Source organism: Thunnus thynnus, chromosome 12, assembly GCF_963924715.1.
Source record: "Thunnus thynnus chromosome 12, fThuThy2.1, whole genome shotgun sequence".
In the NCBI taxonomy this organism is placed as follows: Eukaryota; Metazoa; Chordata; class Actinopteri; order Scombriformes; family Scombridae; genus Thunnus; species Thunnus thynnus.
Window position 1 is genome coordinate 22,941,771 of NC_089528.1, and position 26,449 is coordinate 22,968,219.

General features: G+C 39.1%; 1 protein-coding gene across 2 annotated transcripts in view; it reads left to right on the forward strand.

Annotated features, from left to right (window-relative positions):
* LOC137194466 (collagen alpha-1(XI) chain-like) overlaps positions 1-26,449 on the forward strand; it is an 89,167-nt gene that overhangs the window by 26,722 nt on the left and 35,996 nt on the right. For both annotated transcript variants that reach the window (XM_067606378.1, XM_067606377.1), the window contains 30 exons: positions 679-975; positions 2,119-2,184; positions 3,247-3,288; positions 3,666-3,728; positions 6,308-6,382; positions 6,836-6,919; positions 8,338-8,394; positions 9,094-9,147; positions 9,343-9,396; positions 9,747-9,800; positions 9,937-9,990; positions 10,730-10,783; positions 10,915-10,959; positions 11,754-11,807; positions 11,909-11,953; positions 14,803-14,856; positions 15,850-15,894; positions 16,276-16,329; positions 16,431-16,475; positions 17,454-17,507; positions 17,602-17,646; positions 18,582-18,635; positions 18,739-18,846; positions 20,209-20,262; positions 22,755-22,808; positions 24,397-24,441; positions 24,751-24,804; positions 25,144-25,188; positions 25,632-25,685; positions 25,835-25,888. In XM_067606378.1, coding sequence (XP_067462479.1) covers positions 679-975; positions 2,119-2,184; positions 3,247-3,288; positions 3,666-3,728; positions 6,308-6,382; positions 6,836-6,919; positions 8,338-8,394; positions 9,094-9,147; positions 9,343-9,396; positions 9,747-9,800; positions 9,937-9,990; positions 10,730-10,783; positions 10,915-10,959; positions 11,754-11,807; positions 11,909-11,953; positions 14,803-14,856; positions 15,850-15,894; positions 16,276-16,329; positions 16,431-16,475; positions 17,454-17,507; positions 17,602-17,646; positions 18,582-18,635; positions 18,739-18,846; positions 20,209-20,262; positions 22,755-22,808; positions 24,397-24,441; positions 24,751-24,804; positions 25,144-25,188; positions 25,632-25,685; positions 25,835-25,888 — 1,917 coding nt within the window. The remainder of the gene's footprint in view (positions 1-678; positions 976-2,118; positions 2,185-3,246; positions 3,289-3,665; positions 3,729-6,307; positions 6,383-6,835; positions 6,920-8,337; positions 8,395-9,093; positions 9,148-9,342; positions 9,397-9,746; positions 9,801-9,936; positions 9,991-10,729; positions 10,784-10,914; positions 10,960-11,753; positions 11,808-11,908; positions 11,954-14,802; positions 14,857-15,849; positions 15,895-16,275; positions 16,330-16,430; positions 16,476-17,453; positions 17,508-17,601; positions 17,647-18,581; positions 18,636-18,738; positions 18,847-20,208; positions 20,263-22,754; positions 22,809-24,396; positions 24,442-24,750; positions 24,805-25,143; positions 25,189-25,631; positions 25,686-25,834; positions 25,889-26,449) is intronic.

A 26,449-nucleotide genomic window follows, 5' to 3' on the forward strand; every position in this document is an offset into this window, starting at 1 on the left:
TTTGTGTTTTGCAATGAACTCAACTGCAAGAACAGCTTTTTACAAATTCAGCTTCGATTTTCACTTCATTGGGTCTTAATTGGTTCTTGAAAAAATGTTTGTCTGTAAACATTTGCATTTGACTTTAATGAAGATTGAAGTATTTAAGATTATTCTCTTACCCCACTAGTCCCTCGCATTGTCAATTTACAGCATGAATATATTTTATATACCATATTTTTTTCTTTTTTGTCATGTAGTACCATATTTTACTGTTAACCTTAACATTACACATTAATACCATCAATGTGTCAATACTTTGGGACATCCCCCATTGTGCTTTACAGAGAAAGAAATGATAACATAAGATGTTAATGTTAATAACAGTGCCTGTTGACAAACATATGTGGAATTTCACATATGTTGAGTTTTGGATGCAATCCCAAATTAGACACATGAATATGTGTACAACTATGTTGAATCTGCCTCAGGGAAGTTTCAACTCAGTTGGTGAACCAATAATGTTTGCCTAGTTAACCAAAGTGCTAAATGCTGATGCTTTAACTGCGAATTATGTTATAAAAAACATGTGAATCACTGAAGCTGTTCACATGGTTCCAATTCACTAACCAAACCTCCATGTTCCCTCCCATCTTAACAACCCCTGCTGCCTCTTTGCGATGCCTGGATTGATCCCAGAGCTACGAAGGGGAAATTGTGGATGATTACATCACTGGTGTGGAACAGGTTGGGGTGGACCCCACTGTTGCTGTGGAAGCTGCTGCCCCAGTGGACCCCCAAGGGAAGGCGGATCCTTCAACTGATGTGTATGAGTTTAAGGAATACGACCTGAAGGGATATGACAACAAAGAGTCGTCATATGACTATAGTGATTATGGCGATTACGGCACCACTGACGCCAAACCTACATCTGCAACATATGAGGAGGAGTTTGGTCCTGGTGTGCCAGCGGAGACAGACTTCAGAGAGAGCAGTGTAAGTGCTGGAGTGGTGGTGGAGGGAAGTACGGAGGTGGTGGTCAGGAATGTGGGAAAATGGAAAAGACACTGGTGGCATTTGTTTGATGGGGTGTTTGCAGTACCCGTTTTGTTTGTTGTTTCTAATGGTATCGGGTTATAGCTTAGAGCATTCTGCATGCACATGCACCAAACACAAATACACCAGCAAGCACAGACACACACCCTGTCTATCTAAGTCTCCCACAGATAAACAGATGTCAACCCAGCTGTCAACACAGACACACCCTCCATAACCTCTTGACCCCAGTGACCTCTGCTGTTTATTAAAGACAGCTTTTCTCTGGTTATCCCACCAATGATCAGTTTGGATTACCCGATGACAAACTAGGTCTTAGGAAATGTTAGTCATACCCATTTAGATCAATATCTAGACCCAGACTGAAATATCTGCTGAGGTTGTGTCTGTAGTGGCTAGTTTCCAGCCCCTTCCTTGCCTCAGGATCCAGATTCTCAGAGGCAGGAAGTGACACAGTCCCTGTCTGGATGTTGGCTTGAGATCTGTCTGCCTTGGTTTAATCTCCACCACTCTATTAGAACTCTCCACCCCACAATCTCAGGACACCGCAGCCCTACTCTATGACTTTCTCAAAAAGCGTTTCCTCTTCAGGCTAAAGTGTACAATCTAGTGGTTTTTGGACACACTGCTGTAGATGGTTTGTGAATTCTTCTCATGTGAAGTCATTGTATGGATAGTGTCAGGTAACAACCCCTGCATTTGTGCGCAGTTGGGGTCTTTTTTGCAGTTACTGGCTTCAAGGAAGCTTAATAAATAGGAGTCAGACCAAAGTCTAAATTATAGCTTCTTGCAAAATGATTCTTGAGGTTTATTTTTCCAGCAGGCCGGGAAAAAAATCAGCTGTTTGCCTTAGCTAACTAAATCCATTTAAGCATGCAGAATACCAGTCAGCATTCTTTTCCTAGCAGTTTTGTTGGTGTTTTGAGTCACCTCTATAAAAAAGAAGATACCCTTCAGGACAGGGGATCTGCTGCTCTTGGTCTCACTTTTTCAATTTTTGGCTTTCAAACCATTGATGCTCTGTCTTAAGCGTCTATCCCATTACTGTGTAATAAGCTCACCTTGTTTGTCTAATGTCCAAAGGTGAGTGGAGGTCAAAGTTACCTGGGAGAAAAAGGAGAGAAGGGTGAACCCGCTGTCATTGAGCCAGTAAGTAATGCATTTTTCTGCTATGTCATAATTCTGATCATAAAACTTACTGTTGAGTAGGAAGGCTTAGCTTTGTCCAAGCTACTTTTGTGTACCAACGTAAAGCAGCTGACATTCAAATGTTTGAAGTCACATTCAAACATTCCCCCAGTGTAAATGTATTTGAGACAGAAATATTCAAAAACATTTTGATACAATTCAGTTCACAGTTAAATATAATTCAGGATGTCTTTACCTGGCTTTACCGCTCATAAAGTCTGACAGCTAATTATCTATCTATCTATCTATCTATCTATCTATCTATCTATCTATCTATCTATCTATCTATCTATCTATCTAGATTTATTTAGATAGATATGTTGACTGGCTTTCTTATCAACTAAGACTCTCCAACAGTTGTACTGAATAATTTAGAAGAGCCTATAAAAATACAAAATCAGATTCTCTACATATTTTCTGGAGAATATGTTTTCTTTTATCTATTCTCTTGGACAGATACAGTAAAAAACATATATCTCTTGTGAATATCTTACACTATTAAATAGGATACTTTGATATCTGTTTTTCAGTTGTTTATGTATGTATCTTTATTTTTGTAGTTTTAGTGCAACTGAACTTAAGGTTTTGTTTATTTCACTGAAGCAATGATGACCAATCTTCCCTCCAGATGAGACATAACTAGGTCTAATGGCTGTAGACAAAACAACCACCGTCTACACAAAATGCCCTACAACATAAGTTCTTTGGAAGACCATCCTTTACAATTTAACATGGCAGGCTAAAATTGACTGAAATAGCAGCTGCAATTAACTTCTCTTCTCCCATACCATCTGTACCACCACAGTGTCCCATCCAAATCTTTGACCACACACACGCACACATTATAGAATGCTGCCTCAGATAGCTGAGCTATTGTTAACGTCTCACTTGTAGCTATAAGTAAACCCCTAAACCTCAAAGCCACAGCACCCACTGGCTCTCATTTCTTTCTCCTATTCTCTATTGCCTGTGGATCTACAGGCTGCCCTATAATGCTACTGTATCCACTTTTTCCTTTTTCAGGGGATGCTTATAGAAGGACCCCAAGGAGCCCCCGGCCAAGCAGTGAGTATCACGTTCTCCCACACTCCTGTCTGCCTTCCACAGATGGAGAACAGCTAAAGAGGGAAAAAATGTCTTTATGGAAAGAGCGTCAATCCTGATCGCCAGTGAAGCTTGAGTTGGGAGAGACAGTGAAAGTGTGTATTTGTGCATGAATGTGTGTACATCTGTGTCTGTGTGAGCACAAGAGAGAGTAGGAAGGGGGGTTGGGGGCTATTTTATCTTGAGGCTTATTTCTTTTTGAACCCATGTCTTTGCTTCTGTCTTTGTTGGCCTATGCATGTTAAGTATTGGATAGACTGACTGTAGTGGGAATGCTGGTTAACAGTACTTTGGGATATAATAAGTGTATTTGTGTCTCTGTGTGTGTGTGGTTTCAGGGTCTTCCTGGTACCCCAGGATTGCAGGGTCCCCCAGGTCCCACAGGAGATCCTGGTGAGAGGGTGAGTGAAGGCTGGCCTCATTTTAGAGCTGATTACAGCTGTTTCTGAGAAGCTCTGTCACCCATTTTGTACTCATCATGAACATTTCATTACACCCCTAACAGCCAAATGAAAAAACATACATGCATCAATTCATTTAAATTCCAAATAAGTTGCATATCAAGCAAAAATAAGCCATAGCTCACTTTGTGGGCCCTAATATACTGGAATACTGAGCCATCTTTAGCCATTCATCTTACTTCTAGAATTATGGGAGTCAGCATATATAAACACCCTTTCATTTGTTACCCTGCTGTCTTCTCCTTTATTGGAAAGTCGTGAAGTACACTCAATGCAATGGAATGAATAATACAATTGGACGCAGCTTGCTACTGCAGCAGGAGGGGGGGATTAGCAAGGAGGGGTGCAGGGAAATGAGATATGCCCATAAACTGTCAATATACCAACAAAGAAAAGTTCTGAGAAACAGCTGTGTTGGTATGCTACAGGATTTGTTCAAAGAGTTTGCTGTAAAATATGTAGATGCCTAAACTCCTTTAAACCCTTTTTCCCAGCACTGTGGGATTCCACTCATTTATTTGATTGATTTGATGACACAGAAAAAGTGCCGGTCCCCTCCAGAAGGCTGGATCTCAGCTTGTTTTTCCCAAATGTGGTGATTGCCCCCCACCCCTCTTTCATCACTCTTTTAGCACATCAATTCGTCTCTGGAGGTTAACCCTTGAATTGCTGACAAAAATATATAAACACACCCCCCTCCAGTATGACCAGCAGATCTCGCCAGTACAAAAGACTTATTGTTCCACAGGGTAAAAGCGATTAGAAAATATGTTGTTGGTCCAAAGTCTGTCACCCCTCCCTTCATTTCCTCCCATGAGAAACCATCTTGCTAAGGATCGACAGGGGGATTAAAAGTGACTCTGTTTCTGTAGTCTTATGGTTTTCCATTGTGCAGTATCTGCCTGGACTCGACGTTTGATCGGCTCATTTCTGTCATGATGTGCTCCCTCCTTTCCCCTTTATCACCACTTTCACAGCCATGAAGAGCCATCATTAACACTAGATACAACTATGCTTACTGAAACAGCCACGGATGAAGAATATTTACCACCTCTGGGTAAAGGCAGATGGGAACACATGGCATCAATTTGAGCCAGCCAGTCTGACATTGCTTCACATGACAAGACTGCTAAATAGATCCTGGTTTCTCTGGAAACAGTGTGTACTACTTGGTCTTGATATTTAAGATACGTTTTTGTCTTTATTAAATCAAAATCTAGTCTCCATTATAATTTAACTGTCAATTCATCATGTCATTATTCAGTATGAGCAATTTTTATGCGATCAGTTTGCTTTTTTATAGGTTTAAGCCACACTTCAGAGACATGGTTTAGGATGTCAGTCGGTCTGTCACTTAAATATCTCATCAGTTATTGGATAGATGGCCATGAAATTTGGTACTGACAGTCATGGTCCCCAGAGGATAAATCTTAATGACTTTGATGACCCCCTGACTTTTCATCTGGCACCATAAATGCTTTTCCATCTGTCCAACATTTTAGTTCATGACAAGATTTCTCCAAAACTAATGACCCAGTTTTTCTCAGCCTGGGCTTTTTGAGCTTAATACTAACATGCTAACACACTAAACATTCCATACTTAAAGTTGTTAGCATGATAATGTTAGCATTAAGGTGAAGGCACAGAGTTCAGATGAGGATAATAAAAACAGCTGTGCCTGACAAAGTATAGCCTAGACTCATGAAAGTTAAGCCAAATATGACAACGTAGAGCTGAGTCTGACAAGCTGAGCCTGAGATGATGTCCTTAAATAGCTACTGTAAAGAGGACTGTCAGGCCAAACATTTTTCCACATTTGTGGTAAGAATCTAAAAATATCAAAACTCTCTCCACATTTTTCATTCACCCACCAATTTTGTTTTCTGTGATGTAATAAGCATTATAGCCTCACTGGGCTGTGGAATTTTTTAATCTTGTTATAAAGTCAGTGCTTTCTTGCAGGCAATACCCTTCGGCCAGCTCATTCTTTACAGAAGGATTAGCTAGTTACATGGAATAGGCAACAACAATGCAGACCGTAGCAAAGTACCCTCCCATTTAAATTATTATTATTATAGATAAAGATGGGGTTTGCTATGAATAATTAGTTGTTCAGTCTCTGCGCTGTTACTTTGCTATTATTTGTTAGTACAGTTATCAGGTGTTTTTTGTTTCTTCCTGTTTTTAATTTGCAGTGAACCTCCAGGGGATTATAGAGAAGCAAAATAAATATTTTCTTGTGGGAAAATAAATGGCTTGCTTAACCAGATTTAATTAATTGTTCCTAGCAGAGTTGTGTACTGGTATACAAGTCAACGAAATAAGAGTTAATAATTTGACTTAAAAACTTTGATGATGTGGTTTGTTAACAACAAAATCCTATCAGTCCTTTAAAAAAGCATTATCGTACTTAATGGGGATTCTGTATATTGAGTGGCTGTTGACCTTACATGTCGGTCCGTATTGCATAACACATTCATTGGAAGAACCAACACTCTTTCTCTCCCCTGATTCTCCAGGGTCCTCCAGGGCGTCCTGGAATTCCTGGTTCAGACGGTGTTCCTGGGCCTCCAGGTACCATTCTGATGCTTCCAGTAAGTCCTGCCGCTTTCCACAAGCCCACTGGGCTGTCTTATTTCCATCACACACTGTTCACTCTTCATCTCAGGCACTAGCCCGTGAACTCACTTCATTTAGTAAGACTACCTCATAGCAACACCAGTAGGCCAAAGATCTCAACCTTATTTTCTTTGGTTTACAAATCACTTACCTTGTAAATGTCAGCCAGTGCAATGGAGTGGAACCAGTGACTGTGCTTTTAAAGGCTTGGTGACACATATTTGTGTGTGTGTGTGTGTGTCAGCTGCCTGTGCTTGTATGTCAGCATATTGATGTGTGAATGTGTGCATATGTGTGTGTGTGTGGCATGGTGACAGCTTTACAGATTTAACACACTCACTAGGGGGGACCATTAGATGTCTCAGTCTGTAAAAAAGGACAAGTAAGTTTGTTTTTCATTGTGTTTCTTTATGTTTTGTGGCTGACAGTTCCGTGCAGGCGGTGAGGCACACAAGGGACCTGTGGTTACAGCCCAAGAAGCTCAGGCTCAAGCCATCCTATCTCAGGCCAGGGTAAGTACTGATGTTAAACATGACTGAGGTACAACCCACTCAGTTTAGAGGACATTTTACTATGTTTTTATGTCTGTTTTTCTCTATGTCTGTATAGTCAGATACTGTATAACCTCACCCTAATGCAATTCAGATAGAAAAGTGAGGTCTTGATTGATAGGAAATACTGTGATCCAAATGATTTTCTCAGGAAAAAAGTTTATAAGGGAATGTTTTTAATTTATCCAGAAGCTGTGGTGAATCATAATTAAAGCAATCACTATTCAGAAGTCCCACTTATCCAATAAATTGTTTAATTCCCAAATATGGGCCTTGCAGTCCGATTGTGTCAGGGTAGGTAGTATACAAAGCAACAGCAGATGTTCACACCCACTCAGGGGTCCTGATAACCGCAGAACTGTTGAAAAATAGGCTGAATTATTCAGCTGTATGTAAGGTGCGATCTACAGTAGAACACATGGAGATCATTAAGTATTGCACAAACAGTTCTTATTCACACATTCATAACATTCTATGGACCTGGAGGGCTGCCAGAACTCATGTTAAGCAATGTGTAGAAAGCACTTGTCACCTTTCTATATTTGTCTTTTATTCCTGAGGTTTGGCCTTAAGGGAAGGAAAAGGGAAAAAAATGTCAAGACTTGTAATTTTTTTAAAATGCAAAGTGCATAATAGGCACAATTGCTGAACAATCTGGAAATGTTCACCAGTGCTTCTTTAATGATTTGTTTTCCCCACACCTGCACCTTCACAACCACAATATGCTGTATGAGTGATTTGATCTTAAGTGTAGTGTCAAGCATGAATTGCTGTCCTTTGAATTAGCAAATTCACCCGTTCAGTAATCAGGCTGCAAATAAATCCCAGACAATTTTTTTGGCAGTACCACACTGTGGTCAACCATGAATAGGAACAAAGACCAAAGTGGTAAACCGTGAACAAGAACAAAGTAAAGTTTGCACACTATATGGTTTCATGCTATCCAGAGGTTAAATGGAAGGCTTTTTTATTAGGGTTTTATTTATTATTTGCAGACCCATTTTGGCATTAAGTCCAGGTAGTTTAATGAATGTTGTATGAATAGAAGTACAACTAATTCCCACTTTATTACAGGAACTACATGTAGCATTTTAAAATCCATACCAAATTCAAAACAAGATATTTCAAGTGATTGTAAAAAAAAATTAAAAATAAAAAAATAAAGCCAGCTTCTTATGTTAAGTTTCTAACTTTCAACAATTTCCTCATCAGGCCAAGAACAGATGATCTCAAGATCACATCAATGAATGTATTCATACATCCTTTTGTTAGGAGAACAAACATTGCTTTTTTGCCCAGAACCATTTGGTGCAGACAAGTGAAAGTGTCAACCCTGCTGGTGACCAGTGGTTTATGGGTTGTTTCTTTCTGATCCACAGCTGGCTATGAGAGGTCCTCCAGGGCCAGCAGGCATGACAGGAAGATCTGGTCCTGTGGTGAGTAGTTTTCAAGAACTTATCCACAATCACAGACATACACATATCGTTGATCTTCTTGCTGTCCATTCATTTCACAGTTAATGAAAAACACATCAGGTGATTAGCACTCCTTCCTGTGAAAGCTTCACCTCAAAGCATCTATCATTTCCTAACACATGTCCATACATACATGTGCACTCAGTCACACACATACACATCACCCTCTGCCCTATCTGTCTGTGAGGAAATTCAATTTTATACCATCAATACCAGATATGAAAATTGAATTACTATATTATAAAAAAAAACAAATACTAATCAAATAAAAATACTTTTATAACACATTACAGTTTATTTGTTATAGTTACAGGATAATCTCACACACACTTTATTGTGTCTTGTCTCAATGTGTTTTTTTACACAGCCAGTGCTATTTCTTTCTCAAACAACACATGAATGTTACACCAATCCTGTATTTCTTGGATACGGGAAGGATTTTGTATTCATGGAAAGATGCTCCAGGAGGTCTCTCTGTTCTATATTCATGATCCAAGTTTGAAATCTTACATTATGTGTGTTTGGATTTGCATTAGGTTCTTGTCCAACCTAGATTATACTGGTATTCCAGCCAAAAGATGGGATGAGAAAATATTTGGCTTCAGTAAAGACATATTCATTCACTAAATCTGTATGTCTTTGTTGATATTTTTTCAATAGGGAGGTCCTGGTGCTCCTGGACTTAAAGGTGACAGTGGGGACTCTGGACCACAGGTGAGAAGTGTTTCTTTTTTTTTAATTCTTTAATAAGTCAATATACATCTATGAATAAAGCTGAACATGTCTCATCTTTCATCCCTTTTTATACTTGTATACATCTTAACATAAACAAATAGTAACATGAATAATGTTTTAATTTTCAGTGTTCAATCTTTTATTTATTCAACCATTTTAATGCGTTATTCACAGGGACCCAGAGGTCTTCAGGGACCAACTGGCCCCCCAGGAAAAGCAGGAAAGAGGGTGAGAGTATTTTGAAACCAGGAAATGTTATACTTTATAACTTTATTGTTTATTTATTATTTATTACTAATATTTCAGGATAACAAAAGTGCAAGGATCAATGCTTCAGTGCCCAAAGGCAGGCGCCCGTCTGGTTTCAAACATGGCCTTATTTCAAATAAGTCAGCTGCACCCAATAATCGTCTCTTTGTGTTGTGTAAATTCATAAAGTCATGTTTATTTAACTATAAACCAGTTTGAAAGATGATAGCATCGTCCCTGTGTTTATTCTGCACAACCATGGAAGATAATTCAATATTTTTCTAATGTGATTTCCATGTAGCCTGACATGATATTCATGTGTCCTCCAGGGTCGTAATGGAGCTGATGGTGCACGAGGAATGCCAGGAGAGGCAGGGGCCAAGGTAAAGTACACACCAGGTTATCCAAAAATCCAGTGTTGGTGCTGCATTTGAAAAGTTTCTTGTGATGCCCTGTGTTGGAAAAGAGTGACACCTGCCATATTGACTTATAAACCAAACTGTTACTCTACTGTTTCAGGGCGACCGAGGTTTTGACGGCCTCCCTGGTCTTCCTGGAGAGAAAGGACACAGAGTAAGTATGCAGAGAGAACATTCTGGGTTTACAGAAATGAATGATCAGGGTCAGAGGACAAACAACATCATTAAAGACTGCTATCCTTTTCCAAAAATAAGAACCTACAATCTCTCATATTTCTAGCCGCAAATTCTCATTGATCACAGTCAACGCCGCTCTGTACCCTGTCCTTACTGCGGCATCAGGGCTGATTGGTAGTTCAAAGGCCACCTCCCATCTGTCTCATGTACAACTCAGTGTTGACAGACATGAATTCTAAACCAGTGGAATTCATTAGGGCATTTGACACAGTTAGAAGTAGTGGGACCGACTCCAGAACCACTTGGGCTGCCTTTAACCAGGCCTGAAGTAGTGCTGAGCTTGGTGTTTGTGGAATTTGGGCCAGTGTATAGAGTCAGAAGAGCAAGGACAGAGTTCACAGAAGGGTATTTCGAGACAGGCCTTCATTCCTTATCCTATACTGAGTAATTACAGGGCCACCAGAGGTAGGCAAGTGCATATAGAGGACTATAAATAGGGAAACCATGTAGGTCCATGCCAATTGTGGTGACCATTGCTTAGATTAGATACATCTGCTCTGTATGTTTTCTCAATTTTTGACCTATATCGTATTTTTTCAAAAAGTAAAAATTTGCTTTTTTTCCACTTAGCTGCAGGGTTCAAGTTAAAAGACTGTTCAATGACCTTGCCACTCCCTCTCTTTGTTAATGTCTTTTCTGTGATATTTCCTCTCCAGGGAGAAATGGGTTCTACAGGTCCTCCAGGACCTCCAGGAGAGGATGGCCAAAGAGTAAGTGGTACCACAGTCCCAATATATACTCCCCTGTTCTCAGCAGCCTTCAAAAATATTCTGCATTCCTGAATAATCCATGTTTTCTCTTTCTATTCCAATAACCCAGTCTTTCTCTTTCTGTCACAAAGGGAGAAGATGGCCAGGTTGGACAGAGAGGTGTGGCTGGAGAGAGTGTAAGTGAATTTATCATCATCTGTTGACACAGTGAGACAGGATTGTTAAACTGCAGCTTATAGAGCATCTTGGCAAAGATAAGAATACAATGAAAATATCTACTTTATGTTACTCCTTTCTTTTGCTGCTACAGACCTCATCCCCTCATCCCCTCCACTCCAAATGAATTCCAACATTCATTTTGGCAATTACCTAAATGCACAGTCTCGCCCTCCTCTCTTCCTGCAACTGTAACAACATTCCTGTCTGCAAGGACCATTTCATTTGTAATGCAACCGTGCCAAGTCAGAATGGCTCTGAATAATAGATCAGAAAATAGGACGGGGAAATATGTTGTTCTGTCATTACCCATGAGAAACTGCCATAATCTGCCCGGTTCAAATGGACCATAGAGTTTCATGAGAAATGTCATACCCGAAACAACATTGTCCGTCTGAAGAAATAGTTGCACAGCATTTCATCACACTGTCCATAAGATGAAAGAGCAAAGTAAGTGCTCTGATTGTAAGTGCGTGACTCAACTGAGATGTTGAGATAAGAAACAATTTTCATGCTCATTTCCTGAATTGCACCTGCAGTTACCATAGCTGACCACATGAGGTCAGTATTTTACATACTCAAGTCACACCACTTTTAAGGATTTTCAGTTTACCTAATAGAGTAATAGAATAGTTTGTTATTGCCTCCCTATTTTTAAATAAAACGGACAGTTTCAGACAGATTACAGTTTGGCTATATGTTTAACCAGTATTTTAATTAATTTTCTTAACCTTGTGATTTTCTTAATATACAGGGTCCTAGAGGTTTGCTTGGACCAAGAGGGTCTGCAGGTCCTTCAGGACAGCGTGTATGTACATCTCCCATATCACTTGATGCTCATACTAGTCATAATATTCATTCTAGCTCTATGAGATGGCAACTTTCTTTGTCAAATTCTGATCCCTGTAGGGTCTTCCTGGACTTGATGGGCAAGCTGGTCCTAAAGGAAACATGGTGAGAAATATGTTTTTTTTTCTGTGTGTGTGTTGGTGTGTATTTTCTTAGATATTTAGCTTGAAGGAGAATGGAATTATATGCAAACATTTGTCAAGACCACCTAAGCAATCAGTTTCTTTTGCCTGCCTGAGGCTAATTGAGGCTTAGTGACCTTTAACACTTGTGCAACATGACAAGAATGGAGGTCATAACTCATTTGCTAAGTAGAGATGGTGGTTGATGGCGGGGGGTGCCTTATCACAGTTCTCAGACCTTTTCCATAAACTACTGATGAGTGAAAAGGCCCTGATGAAGCTGCCTTAAGCTATAGTAAGGGATGAAACAGAAAAGCCTGTTTGTGCATGGTCCCATCATGCATTCAACTTTCCAGAGGGTCTCAGTGGGAGGTTTGAATGAGGATAACAGATGATTGGTCAAGACAGCTAAATAAGCCCACACATTGTCTGTGGTCACTGAGTCACTGAGCTGAAGAAACAAGCAGCTGTTTAAAGGACACAAAACAATAGAGAGTTGGTCATGCTTCTCATGAATATCTTCAAAGTTCAGTGTTGATCACAAAATATTTTAAAAATCAAAGCAGGACACTTAAAGGGAAAACTCACCACTGTTAATATGATGATTTCTTAAAACTAGGTCAGCTATGTAGTAGAAATATGCTATTAATTTTGAAATCGGTGCCCTATGACTAGAGAAAACTGAGAAAAAGGCTGTAGATTCCCCATATTGTTATTAAGGGGGAATCCTACAATAACAACAATGCATTGTGCGCAGTCCCGTCCAATCCACTACTAATCAGCTATTAAGGGTGCGTTTACGGCCAGCATAGCAGCCAGTTAGCAGAGACAAAGTATTATATCTCTTTACTGGGGCTTATTTTCATTTACAAAATGTTTTTCCTCATTGAGTCTGGATATATCGTACTGGTGCGCAAGGACTCAGTTTTGCGGATCTTGGCAGACCTACTGAGAGTTGCACACAAACCAGTGCTGCCAGAGCTGCCTGTAGGCATTCAAAAAATCTCAGAGTCTGCCGTCTTCATTTCAGCTTGATTTTGGAAACAGTTGTGGATAAAGAGGTGAAAAACTGCATGCAAACACTGTTTCTTTTACCTATTTTGGACAACAAGGAACTGGGACCTAAGTGCTCAAGCTGAACGCAGCCACATAAGTTACAGGACACAGTCGCTGCTGTGCTGTTCTGTATTCAGAGTTGGCAAAGTCTGAAATAATGTTCTGTCAGAAAACAAAGTCAGGTCTCCCAAAGCACTGTGAAGTTTGTTGCAGCATGGAGTTTTCAGTTCTGTCTCCATTCTCTCTGTCTGATTCTACAGCACTATATTCAGCCTCATAAGTTGTAATAGTTGCACCGCATCTCTGCTCCAACATTATATTGTAAAGATAGTTGTTTGATTGTGTTAGATTCAGCTTTTCTGTCCGTGTGAAGTCCGAAATTCTCTGGTTTGCTGTTAGCGGAATCATGGAGAAATTCAGCAACGGAAGTTTGTGTGTCAGGCTGCAGCTGTAACGTCGCTCTGGTGGTTGCATCCTCCTCCACACTCTTGTGTCTCATTCCACAGCGTGATATTTGGCCTTGTATAATGAAACTAGTAGATATATATTTTAAACTATTTAGTAGTATGATATCTTAGTGTCTGCTTTTCCTTATCGCTAGTTTACATGGTAGATTATGTGTTTTGACCGTCCTTGAAGGCACCACTACAGAAAACAGCATTACCGTAGTTCTTCCTTGCCCCCAACTATGTCATTGTACACATCAAATGACGGCACTGGTGCCAGAGGAACAACAGATTTTGCAGCTGCACCCCAGGGACACAGACAACATCGGCAACAACTGCAGGCATTTTTCACATTATATCCCTAATTTGGATAGCAAGAGATAAGGTTAAAAATTGCCGAAATGGTCCTTTAAGTATCCAAAGTAGTTGAGCTTCCCAAAGGGTTTATGAATCCTTATTGTGCTCACACAAGCCTTTAACATATGGATGTTTTTTAAGACATCCTTAAGGAGTGAAGAACCCAAATGTGTTTATTGACCCCATTTGACTCTTAGATGAATGCCTAGCTTTGCATTTTGCACTCAAGGCTCTGCTAACAATCACTGTCAGACAACCTAAAATTCTCTGAATCAAGCATTTATTTTGTGTTTGTTGTAACAGCTGGAGCAGACTCCTTCCCAGAGGTCTTGTCTGTTTTTGTATGAGTTAGGTTTGTGACACACTAAATCTCAGCAGGGATACAAAACAACCCACCATTCCAGTTAGCTTTATAAGTCTTAATCCATACCCAGATGGCTCTGTAGCCCCACAGAGTGTATTTAGAACAAACTGTATTTCATAGCCAAACTTAGGTTTTGATCAGTTACCAGATTTTAGGGTGATTGGAATTAAACATAACTTTGAATAATAGAGCAGAACACAGACATCTCTGATTCATGATCCAGCGTTGTCACTTTAACCAATTTATGTAACAATAGTCCAGGTCACCCAAAGCTCAGCTGTTTTACCTAACCCAGTACCACTCTTTTGATGTGGACAAGTATATTTTCCCTTAAATTCTTTTAAAAATGATTTTTAACATGAAGTTCATTGGAACAAAAGAAAAGTTGCACCTTATTGCTTTGTAGGTTTTGCCATTCATTGCCATTTTACATAAATTAGATTAGTTTTTGACTGTTTTCATTTAAATGTATCTGAATTCTTTGGCAGTGTTGTTTGTTATTGTTCTCAGGATACACATTAGAATAATACTACAGAGTGAATAGAAAGCAATCAATTGCAGCGAATGGAATTATTAATCGCTTTCTTTCTTTTTCTTTGTTATGTACAGGGTCCACAAGGAGAGTCAGGGCCTCCTGGGCAACAGGGTCTGCCTGGTCCACATGTAAGTTTATTTCCTTTCTCTCTCTCTCTCTCTGTCTATCTCTCTGTATCTTTCTGTTTTTTCTAACCCTGTCTGATCCCTGTGTCTCTCTTGCTCTGTCTCAAATTCTGCTCTTTTGCTGTTTCTTCATTCCTCTCTTTTCATCTTTCTTCTTCTTTTTGCTCCCTGTCCTATTCATGCTCCATCCTCCTTGCCATATCCATTGTGCAATGGGGAGTACTATGAACTCGGACAATTTTGACAAAGAAAAACATCCCTTCTGTCCTGCTGAGATGAGACACATTGTACTCATTTGATAGTGCTTAACCTGATTACATTGTCCAGTTGGTGGCACAGTGAAAAATATTCCATTTTGTAGTCATCTATAATACAAAACAGTACACCCAATATTGTAGCCAGGGCTAAATGTCCATTGCCAGGTAAGATTTTCAGTCCGGCTTACGCTCACAGCTTGGACAGGATGGCGTCATTCCCTTGGAAAGTGTTAGTAGGAACCTATCCTGATGGTATACAGGTTGAATAAATAACTTGTTCATTTTAGTTATACCTGGCTAGAGACAAATGAATGCCTTCCAGCGAAGGCATTGGCCTGTAGAAAAATGACAAAGTTTGCTTTTTTAACTGTTAATAATTTTTATTATTCTTCATCAGATGAATGCTCAAGAAAATGCGTGGCTTTAAAATGACTATTAAATGACTGTTCAAATATAAAACTCTCTTTGCACAACTGAATGAACAGATCTGAGTAATCAGTGTGAAATAATAATAATAATGGTTAGAATTGTAGAGGGGATAAGTTGAAGACATTACAAAATAAGCAAATCACTAATACAGCACACCACGAAAATTAGATATAGACCTTCCCAAATTGATTTAACAGGAGCTTTTCTCCCAAATGTACCATTTAATGTCATATGAATATCTTGTGGAAAAAGTCCTGAACTAAATTTGGCCGGCTGTTCTAATAACAGACCTATCTCCATTGTTTTTCAGGGTCTTGTGGGTCCTCAAGGTCCGATCGGGCCTCCTGGTGAAAAAGTAAGTATGGAGGGAACACAGTCACCCCTTGAGTGCTCCCACACAACTCTGCTGCCCCGATAAGTGAATATTTCAGTCAAGACCTCATAAGTGATTCTGCAGATACACTGCTGTCTAAGCTATACATAAGCCTTTACTAGCTCGTCTGCATGGCAATGAAGGCAAGGGATAGACACACATGGACATAAACACACACATCGAATACATAATTTATGACTGTGCCTGCATAAACACTTAGTGTGTGTAAATGAAAGTATTCTATATCAAGATTTTATGAGTTGTTAATAAAATTTAAAGCAGATGAACCTTTGTCAATAATCAGTCCATCTATTTATCTATTAATCTACATATATCCATCTAACTATCATTATCTTTGTGTAGGGACCTCAAGGTAAACAAGGTTTGGCTGGCCTCGCTGGTGCTGATGGTCCTCCTGTAAGTAACACACCTCTTAAATTTCCTTGCAATCAGTCAAAATACCAAAAGAAAAGCTAATCAGCTGTTTATAAACTTAATCTTTCTGACTGATTTTATAGGGTCACCCAGGCAAAGAAGGTCCTCCAGGCGAGAAAGGAGCAGCTGTAAGTATAATGTAGTATGTTAATTATTTTGGATTTTGAAGTGAAGCAACCAATAATAGAAGTCGTCAAAGATTCATCAAATAGCATTTATTATTATAAATTGCACATTTTGCAAATAAGTATATTTAGCATTTATTTAGCCTCCTTAGGGTGAGGTTTAATATAACCGCACAATTTAGATATCATCGGGTAAGTTGTCTCAACAATGGTTGGCATGCACATTTTTTCCTTTGAGTCACTTATGTGTAAAACTACAATGATGTGGCACCAATAAAAATATAAATATAAAGTATTTGCAAATTAGTTTTTTATCGTCAGTATAGACTTTTTAAATATTGGCTCATGTGTTTAAGTGCAGTTAATTCATAGCAGTTAGTTCATTTTCAGACATGGTGATCATAAAGTTATTCCAACAATAGATTCTCAAGTAGAATTATTACAATCATATGTACATATACTATTTTTACTAGACCCTAACTAACCCTAACCCCTATCCCAATTTAGCTGCGGAGGGGTTACATTTCAATTTAATCCATCTGGTGTTTTATTTCATCTTTCCTCCCTGTTGTGTTACCTATTTAAAAGAAACTACAGGCTTAGATCAAGCATCGTCAAACTGTTCAATACCAAAAGAGATAAAAGGGTTAACTAATTTAGTTGAGTTTGTTAAAATAATTATGGCTTGATTCAAGTACAGTAGGTTTTCAGTTGGTTTGTTTATTTTCTATTGTAATGCATTTGTCCAATATTTGATTTAAAATAATTTTGTTTTTCTTGTCTTCTTATGTGTATGTGTTTCCAATATGTCCTTGAGGGGACGTTGTGGAATAAATTTAATTGCAAATCATTGGAAATCAATGGAAAATATCTCCAATGAATGTTATCTAATACAGCAGAAACACTTTATCAGCCGTAATTTACAGCCGTACATACTAATAGTCACTTCACCAATCACTTGACACCTTTCATGTCTTTTAGGGTCCTACTGGTCCTATGGGATCCATCGGCTACCCTGGGCCTCGTGGTGTGAAAGTGAGTACTATCTTAGTCACACAGCACAATACTGCCATGATAAATTTCCACAATCCCTGAACTTTATCTTGACTCTATTCTCCACTCTTTCCAGGGTGCTGAGGGAATCAGAGGCCTTAAAGGTGGCAAAGGAGAAAAGGTAAACACCTTTCCAGTCTACTCCTCTTCCTCAACATGGTTGACAGATGTCATTTCTCTAAAAATGGACCATCAGAGTTGTAATTCCTTCTCAAATGAGGTCTCTTTCGAATTCAGAACGTGGAAAAACTATTTAAGGCCCATCAGTTTGGCAGTTAAGTCCTCGTGCCACTGAGCTGTAATGGAGTGTGGAACATTAAACTAGAATGAGGCTGTTTGTGGGGCAATTTCACTGGGGATTGATCTGTTGCCATTGTCTTCTTGGATTGCCGAGGCGGCCTGTTGGTACTTAAGTGCCACTGAGCAGATTTTCCACTCGACTGTCAGGAAATTGAGGCTCTTGAAGGGTTACCTGAAAATATTGAGCATGTTGTTAAAATTATACTACTTTAATACTTCTGTCTTACAAGAAATCCTGTGCGACAAGTATCCAACAAGCCCAAGGTTACCTGTTAGGTTATATGCTTACCATAATTTATTGTATAATTGACCAAGATGTATTATCTTAATAAAATACGTCAGAAAATTGGCAGTATATATAGTGTGTGTAGGGAATACAGCTTTCATAAACCATTGATAGCAGGGCCTTGGGTAAGATTGGAAGCTGCATTCTGAATTTGAACCACCAGATGTCAGTAGACTGACACACAAAGAAAGACAGACAGCAACTTAACTTGAAAACTGCTTACGTGAATGTTTTATTTAATTGGCCACTAGGTGTCAGTATTAATATTTCCTGAGGACCCTTTAATCTTCAGCCAATAGTAAAACTGCCATGCTAAACTTTAACCATGATTCACATAAATGATCAATCAGTATTACTGTTTTTTTGATATTTAAAATATTTCAGATGTGAACTATTTTGCTGGAAGTTATGAGTTTTGTCCCTGTGATAATGGATAATAACACTTTTTTTTAAATCTCTGTCATCTTTAGGGAGAGGATGGATTCCCTGGCTTCAAGGGTGACATGGGTCTCAAGGGTGACAAGGTGAATCACCATCTTTAAAGAGAATACTGATGTTTGCAGCTGCAGAAAGTGTTAGGGTAGTAAAGAAAACGACATAGGTTACATCTGTTTTCTTTGCATCTAGGGTGAGGTTGGAGTACTGGGACCCAGAGGAGAGGACGGCCCTGAGGGCCCCAAGGGCAAATCAGGACCCAACGGAGAAGCTGGTGGCATGGGATTAGCTGGAGAGAAGGTAAATAATCAATACCAGCAAAGACTGAATTGTAAAATGTGGATTTTCCTTTGGATTAAAGTGTTCTATTGTCTTACTCAAATTCAAGTTTAATCGTGTATACAGTAGAATAATTTTATACAGATGCAATTCAGTGTGATAATAGGTTAAACACGTGTATAAATACACTCATATATAAATAGATGTAGGAATACAATGGCTGTTGCAATGCTGTGGTGGGATTGAAAACCAGACCAGGGGAAAGGTTGCTCTTTAAGAAGTCCAATAGCAGATGTCTTTAATGAAGTGAACTGGAAAGACATAGGACTGTAGTTTTGTAGCTCTCCAGATCATCTTGAAGTTTAGATTTTCCCCACCTCCTCTCAGCTCTACAACAGTCTAATTTTAATTGGCTTATGTTGCCAACGTTTCTGCACAGAGCTTTGATCTCTGAGTGTGTTGGTTCACAGCGCTGCTGCAGTATTCATACTCTAACAAATTAGTATTAAAGGTTACAACAAGACCTTTGCAGTTCACATTAAAATATGAGGATAAAAGTGACCACTCTGAACAGAAATGATGAATGCTTCAGTAAAGGTTTAATTTGATATCTTGTTTTTTCTTTATTAGGCAGATAAGCTTGGATCAACATGTTTTGCAGCTAAAATTAGACTACATCATAAAAATACAGTAATGGTCCTACAGAAGAAATTCTGATTTCAGCAATTATAGATATGAAAATCTGAAAAAGAATTAGAAATCATGTCATAAGGGAGACTTGAGGAACATTACTGGCAGGTCTAAAATTGATTAGAATGTTATTTTAGGCATTTTAGTAAAATTGAAATTATCATTTGAAACACAAGTGAAATAATCTCACCTGCTGCTAATACAGCCTGTTATTTAAGTCCATTTTCAATACAACTACTGCTGTATCAATAATACATTTCACATTTTGCTGGCATCTTCATCCTGACTTGCTTACACTGAGTGCAACAGTAGAAGTACAAATTTAAAAATCTGAATTGTTGCATTTTAAGAAATCAAAAGTTGCAAGAAAGAATTGGATTCATACTCAAATCAGGTATGACCTGACCTGCCACAGAAAGCCATCTCTACCTTAGTTTAAAAGTACAGCGGATAGTTACATCAGATTGGGTATACTTCTTAATGACCATACACCATGTAAAATGACCAAAATGGACCAAAGTGAATTCACATTTCAAAAAAAGCCTCTGCACATATCCCAAGTCAAACTTTATGGTTATAAGTTTATTGCCTTTTGCAGTGCTTCTGTGAACTTAACTGCAGTCTCAAACAATGTCTCTAGTGACACAATGAGAATTCATCATCTTTGTTATGTTTTTCTTTGCTCCTTTTTAGGGAAAACTTGGAGTCCCTGGATTGCCTGGGTACCCTGGAAGACAAGGTCCCAAGGTATTTGATGCGCGTTATAATATACTCTTCTGATCAATGCATGTCCCCACTACACTTGGAGGTCAGAGATCACGGCCAGCTGTGTGTGTTCACGTCAAGGGCAATTCAGCAAAGAAGAAGTATGCCCACAATCTATTGATTTGCCTTACTGTTGTGCATTACGCATTACCTGCATGTGTGTACATACAGTATAGTATGTGAATGTTAACTGTATATATGTAGTGATTTTCTCAGTGACTTCATAACCTTCTATCTATGTCTGTCTGTCTGCTAATTTGCTGACTAACACTTAAACCAACAAATACAAACCCAAGCAGACACCTACTGTACTCCCACCACAACTCTTATAGGAAACCTAAGTGGCATGGTCACCTGCTGGAGTCATCAGCTGTCCTCATTTCTTAAACTCAGCCAGTTCCAGACATAGTCTAACATTCGCACATTCCTTGCACTGTAGAGCTGACCACTGTGCCACAGCTCCACTATCAAGATGTGCTGCTGCAGCTGGTTCCTCTCTGCTGCTGTCAGCACTGACAGCTTGGCACTGATATGATGGGTCAGATACACCTACTCTCACAACAACCAGATAGGCAAGTCTCCTGCTCTGTATGTTAATGTCAGCAGGATCTGAGCTGAGCGTGGTCCACAAATTAATAAGAGACCTGGACAAATTACACGAGTCGGAGAGACACAAATTAAATGAGATGAGAGTCCCAATTCCAATCTATTTATTCTAGTAATTTGTAAGCAATTCTTTCACAGTGAAATAATTGGATGTTTCACTTTTGAATAAAACTTTTCACAAGTGGAACCAGTGTAATAAATATGTAGTAAAGTATGCAATGATAGCAAAAACAAGAATACTCGTTTGTTTGTATCCATAAATAATTTTAAGGCTGCCCACAAAGGTTCCCAGTGGGGAACTCTATATGCTTCAAAAAGCAGTTTTTGGAAAGACAATAAAGGCATGCTGACTTTGGCACTGTATAAACAGTGCCAAAGTATCCTTTCTATAGCCTGTATTCGAAGAGTTTTCTTCTTTTAAAAAAAGCTGAAGATATCTAGCTTTTAAAATTCATGAGACCCACTCTAAGTTAAAACGAAATATGAAGCTGTCTGTGGTAACATTTAATGAGGATGCTTTTATAGAGCAAATCCTTTATCATTTTAAAGATACTGTATTTATATTCGACACAAACTTAATATACCTTTTTTTCCAAAGTGGATTCACAAATCAACTGCTGTTCACTGTGTGTTAAAGTAATTGAGATAGAATCAAAAAAAGCCCATTATCACATTGCACAGTAACATCAGTGATACAAAATGTCAAATAGTCCTCAGGAGTAGGATCAGGGTCAAAGTCCTGGCGCATTTGCAGCCTTTATCCCCCTCGATCAGCCTTTGCATGAATCTCCACTGGCTGTGTTTTTGGCTGCTGCACCCCATCACTCTCTGTTAATAGCTTTCCCACACTGTTAATTCTGGATGCCATTTGCAAAAGCTTCAGTGGACTGTCTTATCTCTGTGGTGCAAGTCAGGCTTGTCCAGTACCAGCTCTCCTTTCAGTTTACCATAACTGCACCTCTGTGAAAAACAAATTAAGCAGCATAGATCTTCCTTCCTGCTGTCTCCACAATGTTGGGCTGTTTACTTCTTGCAATTCTGCCCACGCCGCCGTGTTGTGGTGCCCTTGCTTATACTGCACAGTATTATACACACTATACATATGCATGTGAACAGTAATGAGCACTATAGATGTGCATTGCATCAGAGAATGAACAAAAACCCAGACATGCACATGACCTTGCTGTGCAGCTGAGACAAATAAATGTTTAACTTAAATTGTTTAAATATATATATATATTTATCCTACCTAATGCTGCATAAAGTGAGGCTGTATTGGTAAGCTGCTTGGTACTCCTTTTTTTCATCCAACAGTGATTGCCCTTCCAGTGTTTGTTTGACTGGCACCATCGCCACTATCAGAGGGCACACAGCCTGAGAAAGCCCAATAACTAAATTGCTGATGGGTATCAAAGGGGATCTGCTGTTTCCTCTTCCTTTGTCTTTATTTGCTCCCACCGCCTGTTTTATCTTCCTATTCTGCTTCTTAACTGTGCTAACAACCTAACAGCACCTCTGTGTGTCTATTGTCAGAAAGTCTCTAAGTGGTGGGGAGGAGGAGGCTTTCCCATTGGGCTCTTTTGATGCTCATTTATCTGTGTGGATCCAAAAATTATAAACTGTAACCCTATGATAACAATCTGCCGGATAGTGTGGCAGGACTTTCTATGTAAGAACTTCAAAGTTTCTCTATTAATTAGCCTTGGTCAGTAAAGCGCAAAAGGGATTTTGCTATTTCCTCCTCAGCCTCTGTGACATCGTTACTGGACAGAAACTATGGTCTTATTTTAAGCCCTGCAACTCTCTTATGTCTTTCCCATTCCTGCCTCTCTCTGTCTCTCACACTTTTTTCTGTACTTGCCTTGCAGGGCTCCAATGGCTTCCCTGGATTCCCCGGGTCGAATGGCGAGAAGGGCGCAAGGGTGAGCCACAAACTTCATTATTCTACCTCCTTTTAAAGACATTATACTCAGTCACTGGGGGCTTTCATATGTAGCAAAGGGGAGTACGTGTAGAAAGTGTCGAACACTGAAACGCAGGATGGTCAGTATGTGTTTTAGATAGCCACCAAGTCTGCAGTAGCAGTCACACATAACGTTACTAAGATGTTGCTGGTTTGAGTCTGACCGAAAGAAGCCAAAAAAAATACCATTAAGTTTTAATTTAAAACATGTGTATCCTTGTTTTTCTAACCTACTTGTGTATGGCCTACACTACAAAAGTACACCTGAAAATGACACCTACATGTGATTGTTGAACATCTCATTCCAAAACCATGGGTATTAATAGGCTGCTGTAAGAGTCTCCACTCTTCGGGAATTCTTTGGAGCCTGACTGCAGGGGTTGCTCCAATTTGGCCACAAGAACATTACTATGGTTGGGCTTTGATAGGCAATAAACTCTGGCATTCCAGTTCATCCCAAAGGTGTTAGATGGGGTGAGGTCAAAGCTCTCTGCAGGCCAGTCAAATTACCAAAAATACCAAACTCAGAAGACCATGTGTTTATGTACCTCTCAAAGTTGGAAGCGCACCATTGTCCAAAATATTGCATGCTGAACCCCTAGTTTCCCTTAACTGAAACTAAGGGGCCTAACCCAAACCATGAAAAACAACCCCTGACAAAAAATACTAAAAAGTAAAAGGACAGAGTTGTCCAAATACTTTTGGATTAGGGCTGGGCAATATATCGACATTATATCGATATTGTGATATGAGACTAGATCTTATCTTAGATTCTGGATATTGTAATATCGTCATATGACATAAGTTTTGTCTTTTCCTGGTTTTAAAGGCTGCATTGCAGTAAAGTAATGTAATTTTCTGAACTTATCAGGCTGTTCTAGGTGTTCTATTATTTGCCTTTACCTACTTTGTCATTATATCCACATTACTGATGATAATTTATCAAAAGTCTCATTATGTAAATATTTTGTGAAAGCACCAATGGTCATCCCTACAATATTGTGGCAATATCGATATCAAGGTATTTGGTCAAAAATATTGTGATATTTGATTTTGTTCATGTCGCCCAGCACTATTTTTGATGTAGTGTAATCAGGATTTAGCTCCTGAGGGAGGACTGACATGTATTCAACTGTGTGAACATAACCATAGAGTGGGTCCAGTTGAAATGGGTTACAGACGAAGGGATAAGAGGCAAGAGAGGCAATGGTGGGGAGGGTTATTGACGAGACAAGCTTGTCTCTGCTCTCAAACAGACATTGAGAGGCAGACACCCCTGGCCCCGGTGTGCTAGGACTGACAGGTAATTCAAGCTGTCAAGTGCCTCTGGGTAACCACTTACCGCAGCAATTTGATTATTTATTTTTGTCCAAAGATGCTCAGATGGTTCTATTTCATCCCTGCCTCAAACCCCTTCAGTATTAATGTTTGAGTGTATTTGTTATTATAGAATTGCTGAAGCTTAATCCTCTGAAATGTTATGAAAAACGTACTTACAATTGCTGATGACTTTTCCTTGAATCAAAGATTTTGTTTTTCTTTCTTAGGGAATCGCCGGCAAATCTGGTCCTAGAGGGCAACGTGGCCCAACGGTAGGCAATTCAGCTGTCTGCCAACTCTGCCCCAAGCCCTATACATAAATGATTTATTGTGCTCAAATGAAATACCTCTCCTTTGTGTGTTTGTGTACGGGCTTATTTTCTTGTCTTTTGATGGGGATATGCACTGCATGGGGAATCATAGAGATGGGCAGGCAAGACACTAGACATTGATTACCTGCCCTTTATATTTCTATCTTGTGCTTTTTACTTTTTTTGTTACATTTAATATAGAGCAAAAAAGTAAAAATTGCATTAATTTTCCTTACAATTACTTTATTGCTTTATATATCGTGCATATAGGGTCCACGTGGTGGACGTGGTGCTAGAGGACCAACTGGAAAACCAGGTGCAAAGGTGAGAGACAGATCCATTTTTGACTTTTCAAATTTTTGATGGTTGGACCAATGATTATAACATAACACCACTGTGTCTATCTGCATCTAAGATTATTTACAGAGTGAACAGAACATGAACAAAGACAGTTAGTTTGAATATATTATATACCTGCAATGTAAAATGCTCACATATTGCATTTTTATTTGCGTATAAAACACAATTCTTGACTGCCAAATCATGCTGCAATATGAATGTGCTCCCTTGCTTATAAGACCCTAGTTTCAGTGCTCTACATAAATTTTACTCACACCTCATACTTTGACAGTTTTGACAAAGTCGACAATTCTTTCTCCTCAGGGCACCTCAGGCAATGATGGACCTCCCGGCCCGCCAGGAGAGAGGGTTAGTATCACATTCTGTTTTGATCAGTGGCTGTTACACTTGTGAATTGGTGGCAGCAGTCTGAAAATACAGTGTGTCCCATGCTCTTTCCTTGAATTTCAATTCAAAGTGAGTTACGGGCATTTTTTCAAATCAGAATCAGATCAAACTGTGTATATTCTCTAGCTGCTTCAAATTACTGATTATATATGTGTCTTTTATTATTCTGAAAGGACCCAATTCTGTTTACTTGACTCTACATCTGGCTGAAAATATTCATATGATATAAAAAAAATATTTATAGTAAAAAAGTGGCTAAATTATTTATCAGTTACCATTTTACAAAAGCTGGATTTGCAGACTTCATTGTAATCCAATTAAATTCTACCTACCTGTTAGAGTTGTGTTGTGTCTCTCATCCACTTTTCTCTCTATTCATTCAATTAATTTTTTTTTCATTATAGGGACCTCAAGGACCACAGGGACCTGTCGGTTTCCCTGGACCCAAAGGACCCAATGTAAGTAGCTGCTGTCAAACTGTCATGAGAATTGGCACCATCCTCAACAAGTCCATGTTGACACTTTTAATATAAGCTTTTCAAATATTAATACACTCTTACAACCTGATGTCTTGATTTTTATGAACTGTCTACCTGTTCACCCCCAGGGCCCACCAGGAAAAGATGGACTGCCTGGTCATCCAGGACAGAGGGGAGAGACGGTGAGTGGGTAGTTTTGTCCATGAATGTGTTGTGTCGTGCCATTTGACCCTCAACATTGTGCATCAGCGCCCACTCACTCCCCACTCAGTCTTTCGCCCTCTCAGATAGGTTATACAAAAGATAAAATCATGGAAGACGATAACTGAAACAGCATACAAGTTGTGTGCTTAGGGTGAAAGTGAAGCAATAGAAAATGGAATATGGACATTGCAATACAGCAGAGCTGATTTAGTACATCATCGCAAATGTTAATGGTCACATTTTTCAACCAAACCTTTTGAGATTATAGATTAGTTGATCATTGACAACACTGCTGGTCATCAGGGCCTTTGATGGTATCCACTTCAATACATTATACAGTATACTAACTTGTTTTAGGAATAGTCGTAGGTATTATGACATACACATGTTTTTCTGCACCATTCTTCAATCACATGTCCATGCTGCATTCATAGAGCAAGAAATTCTCCTATTTTGTTGTTTGTTGTAAGCATATTTCAATGACAGTAATGTTTAAGTGAATTTAATTAAGCTAAACTGAGAAAAGTTTTTCAACTTTT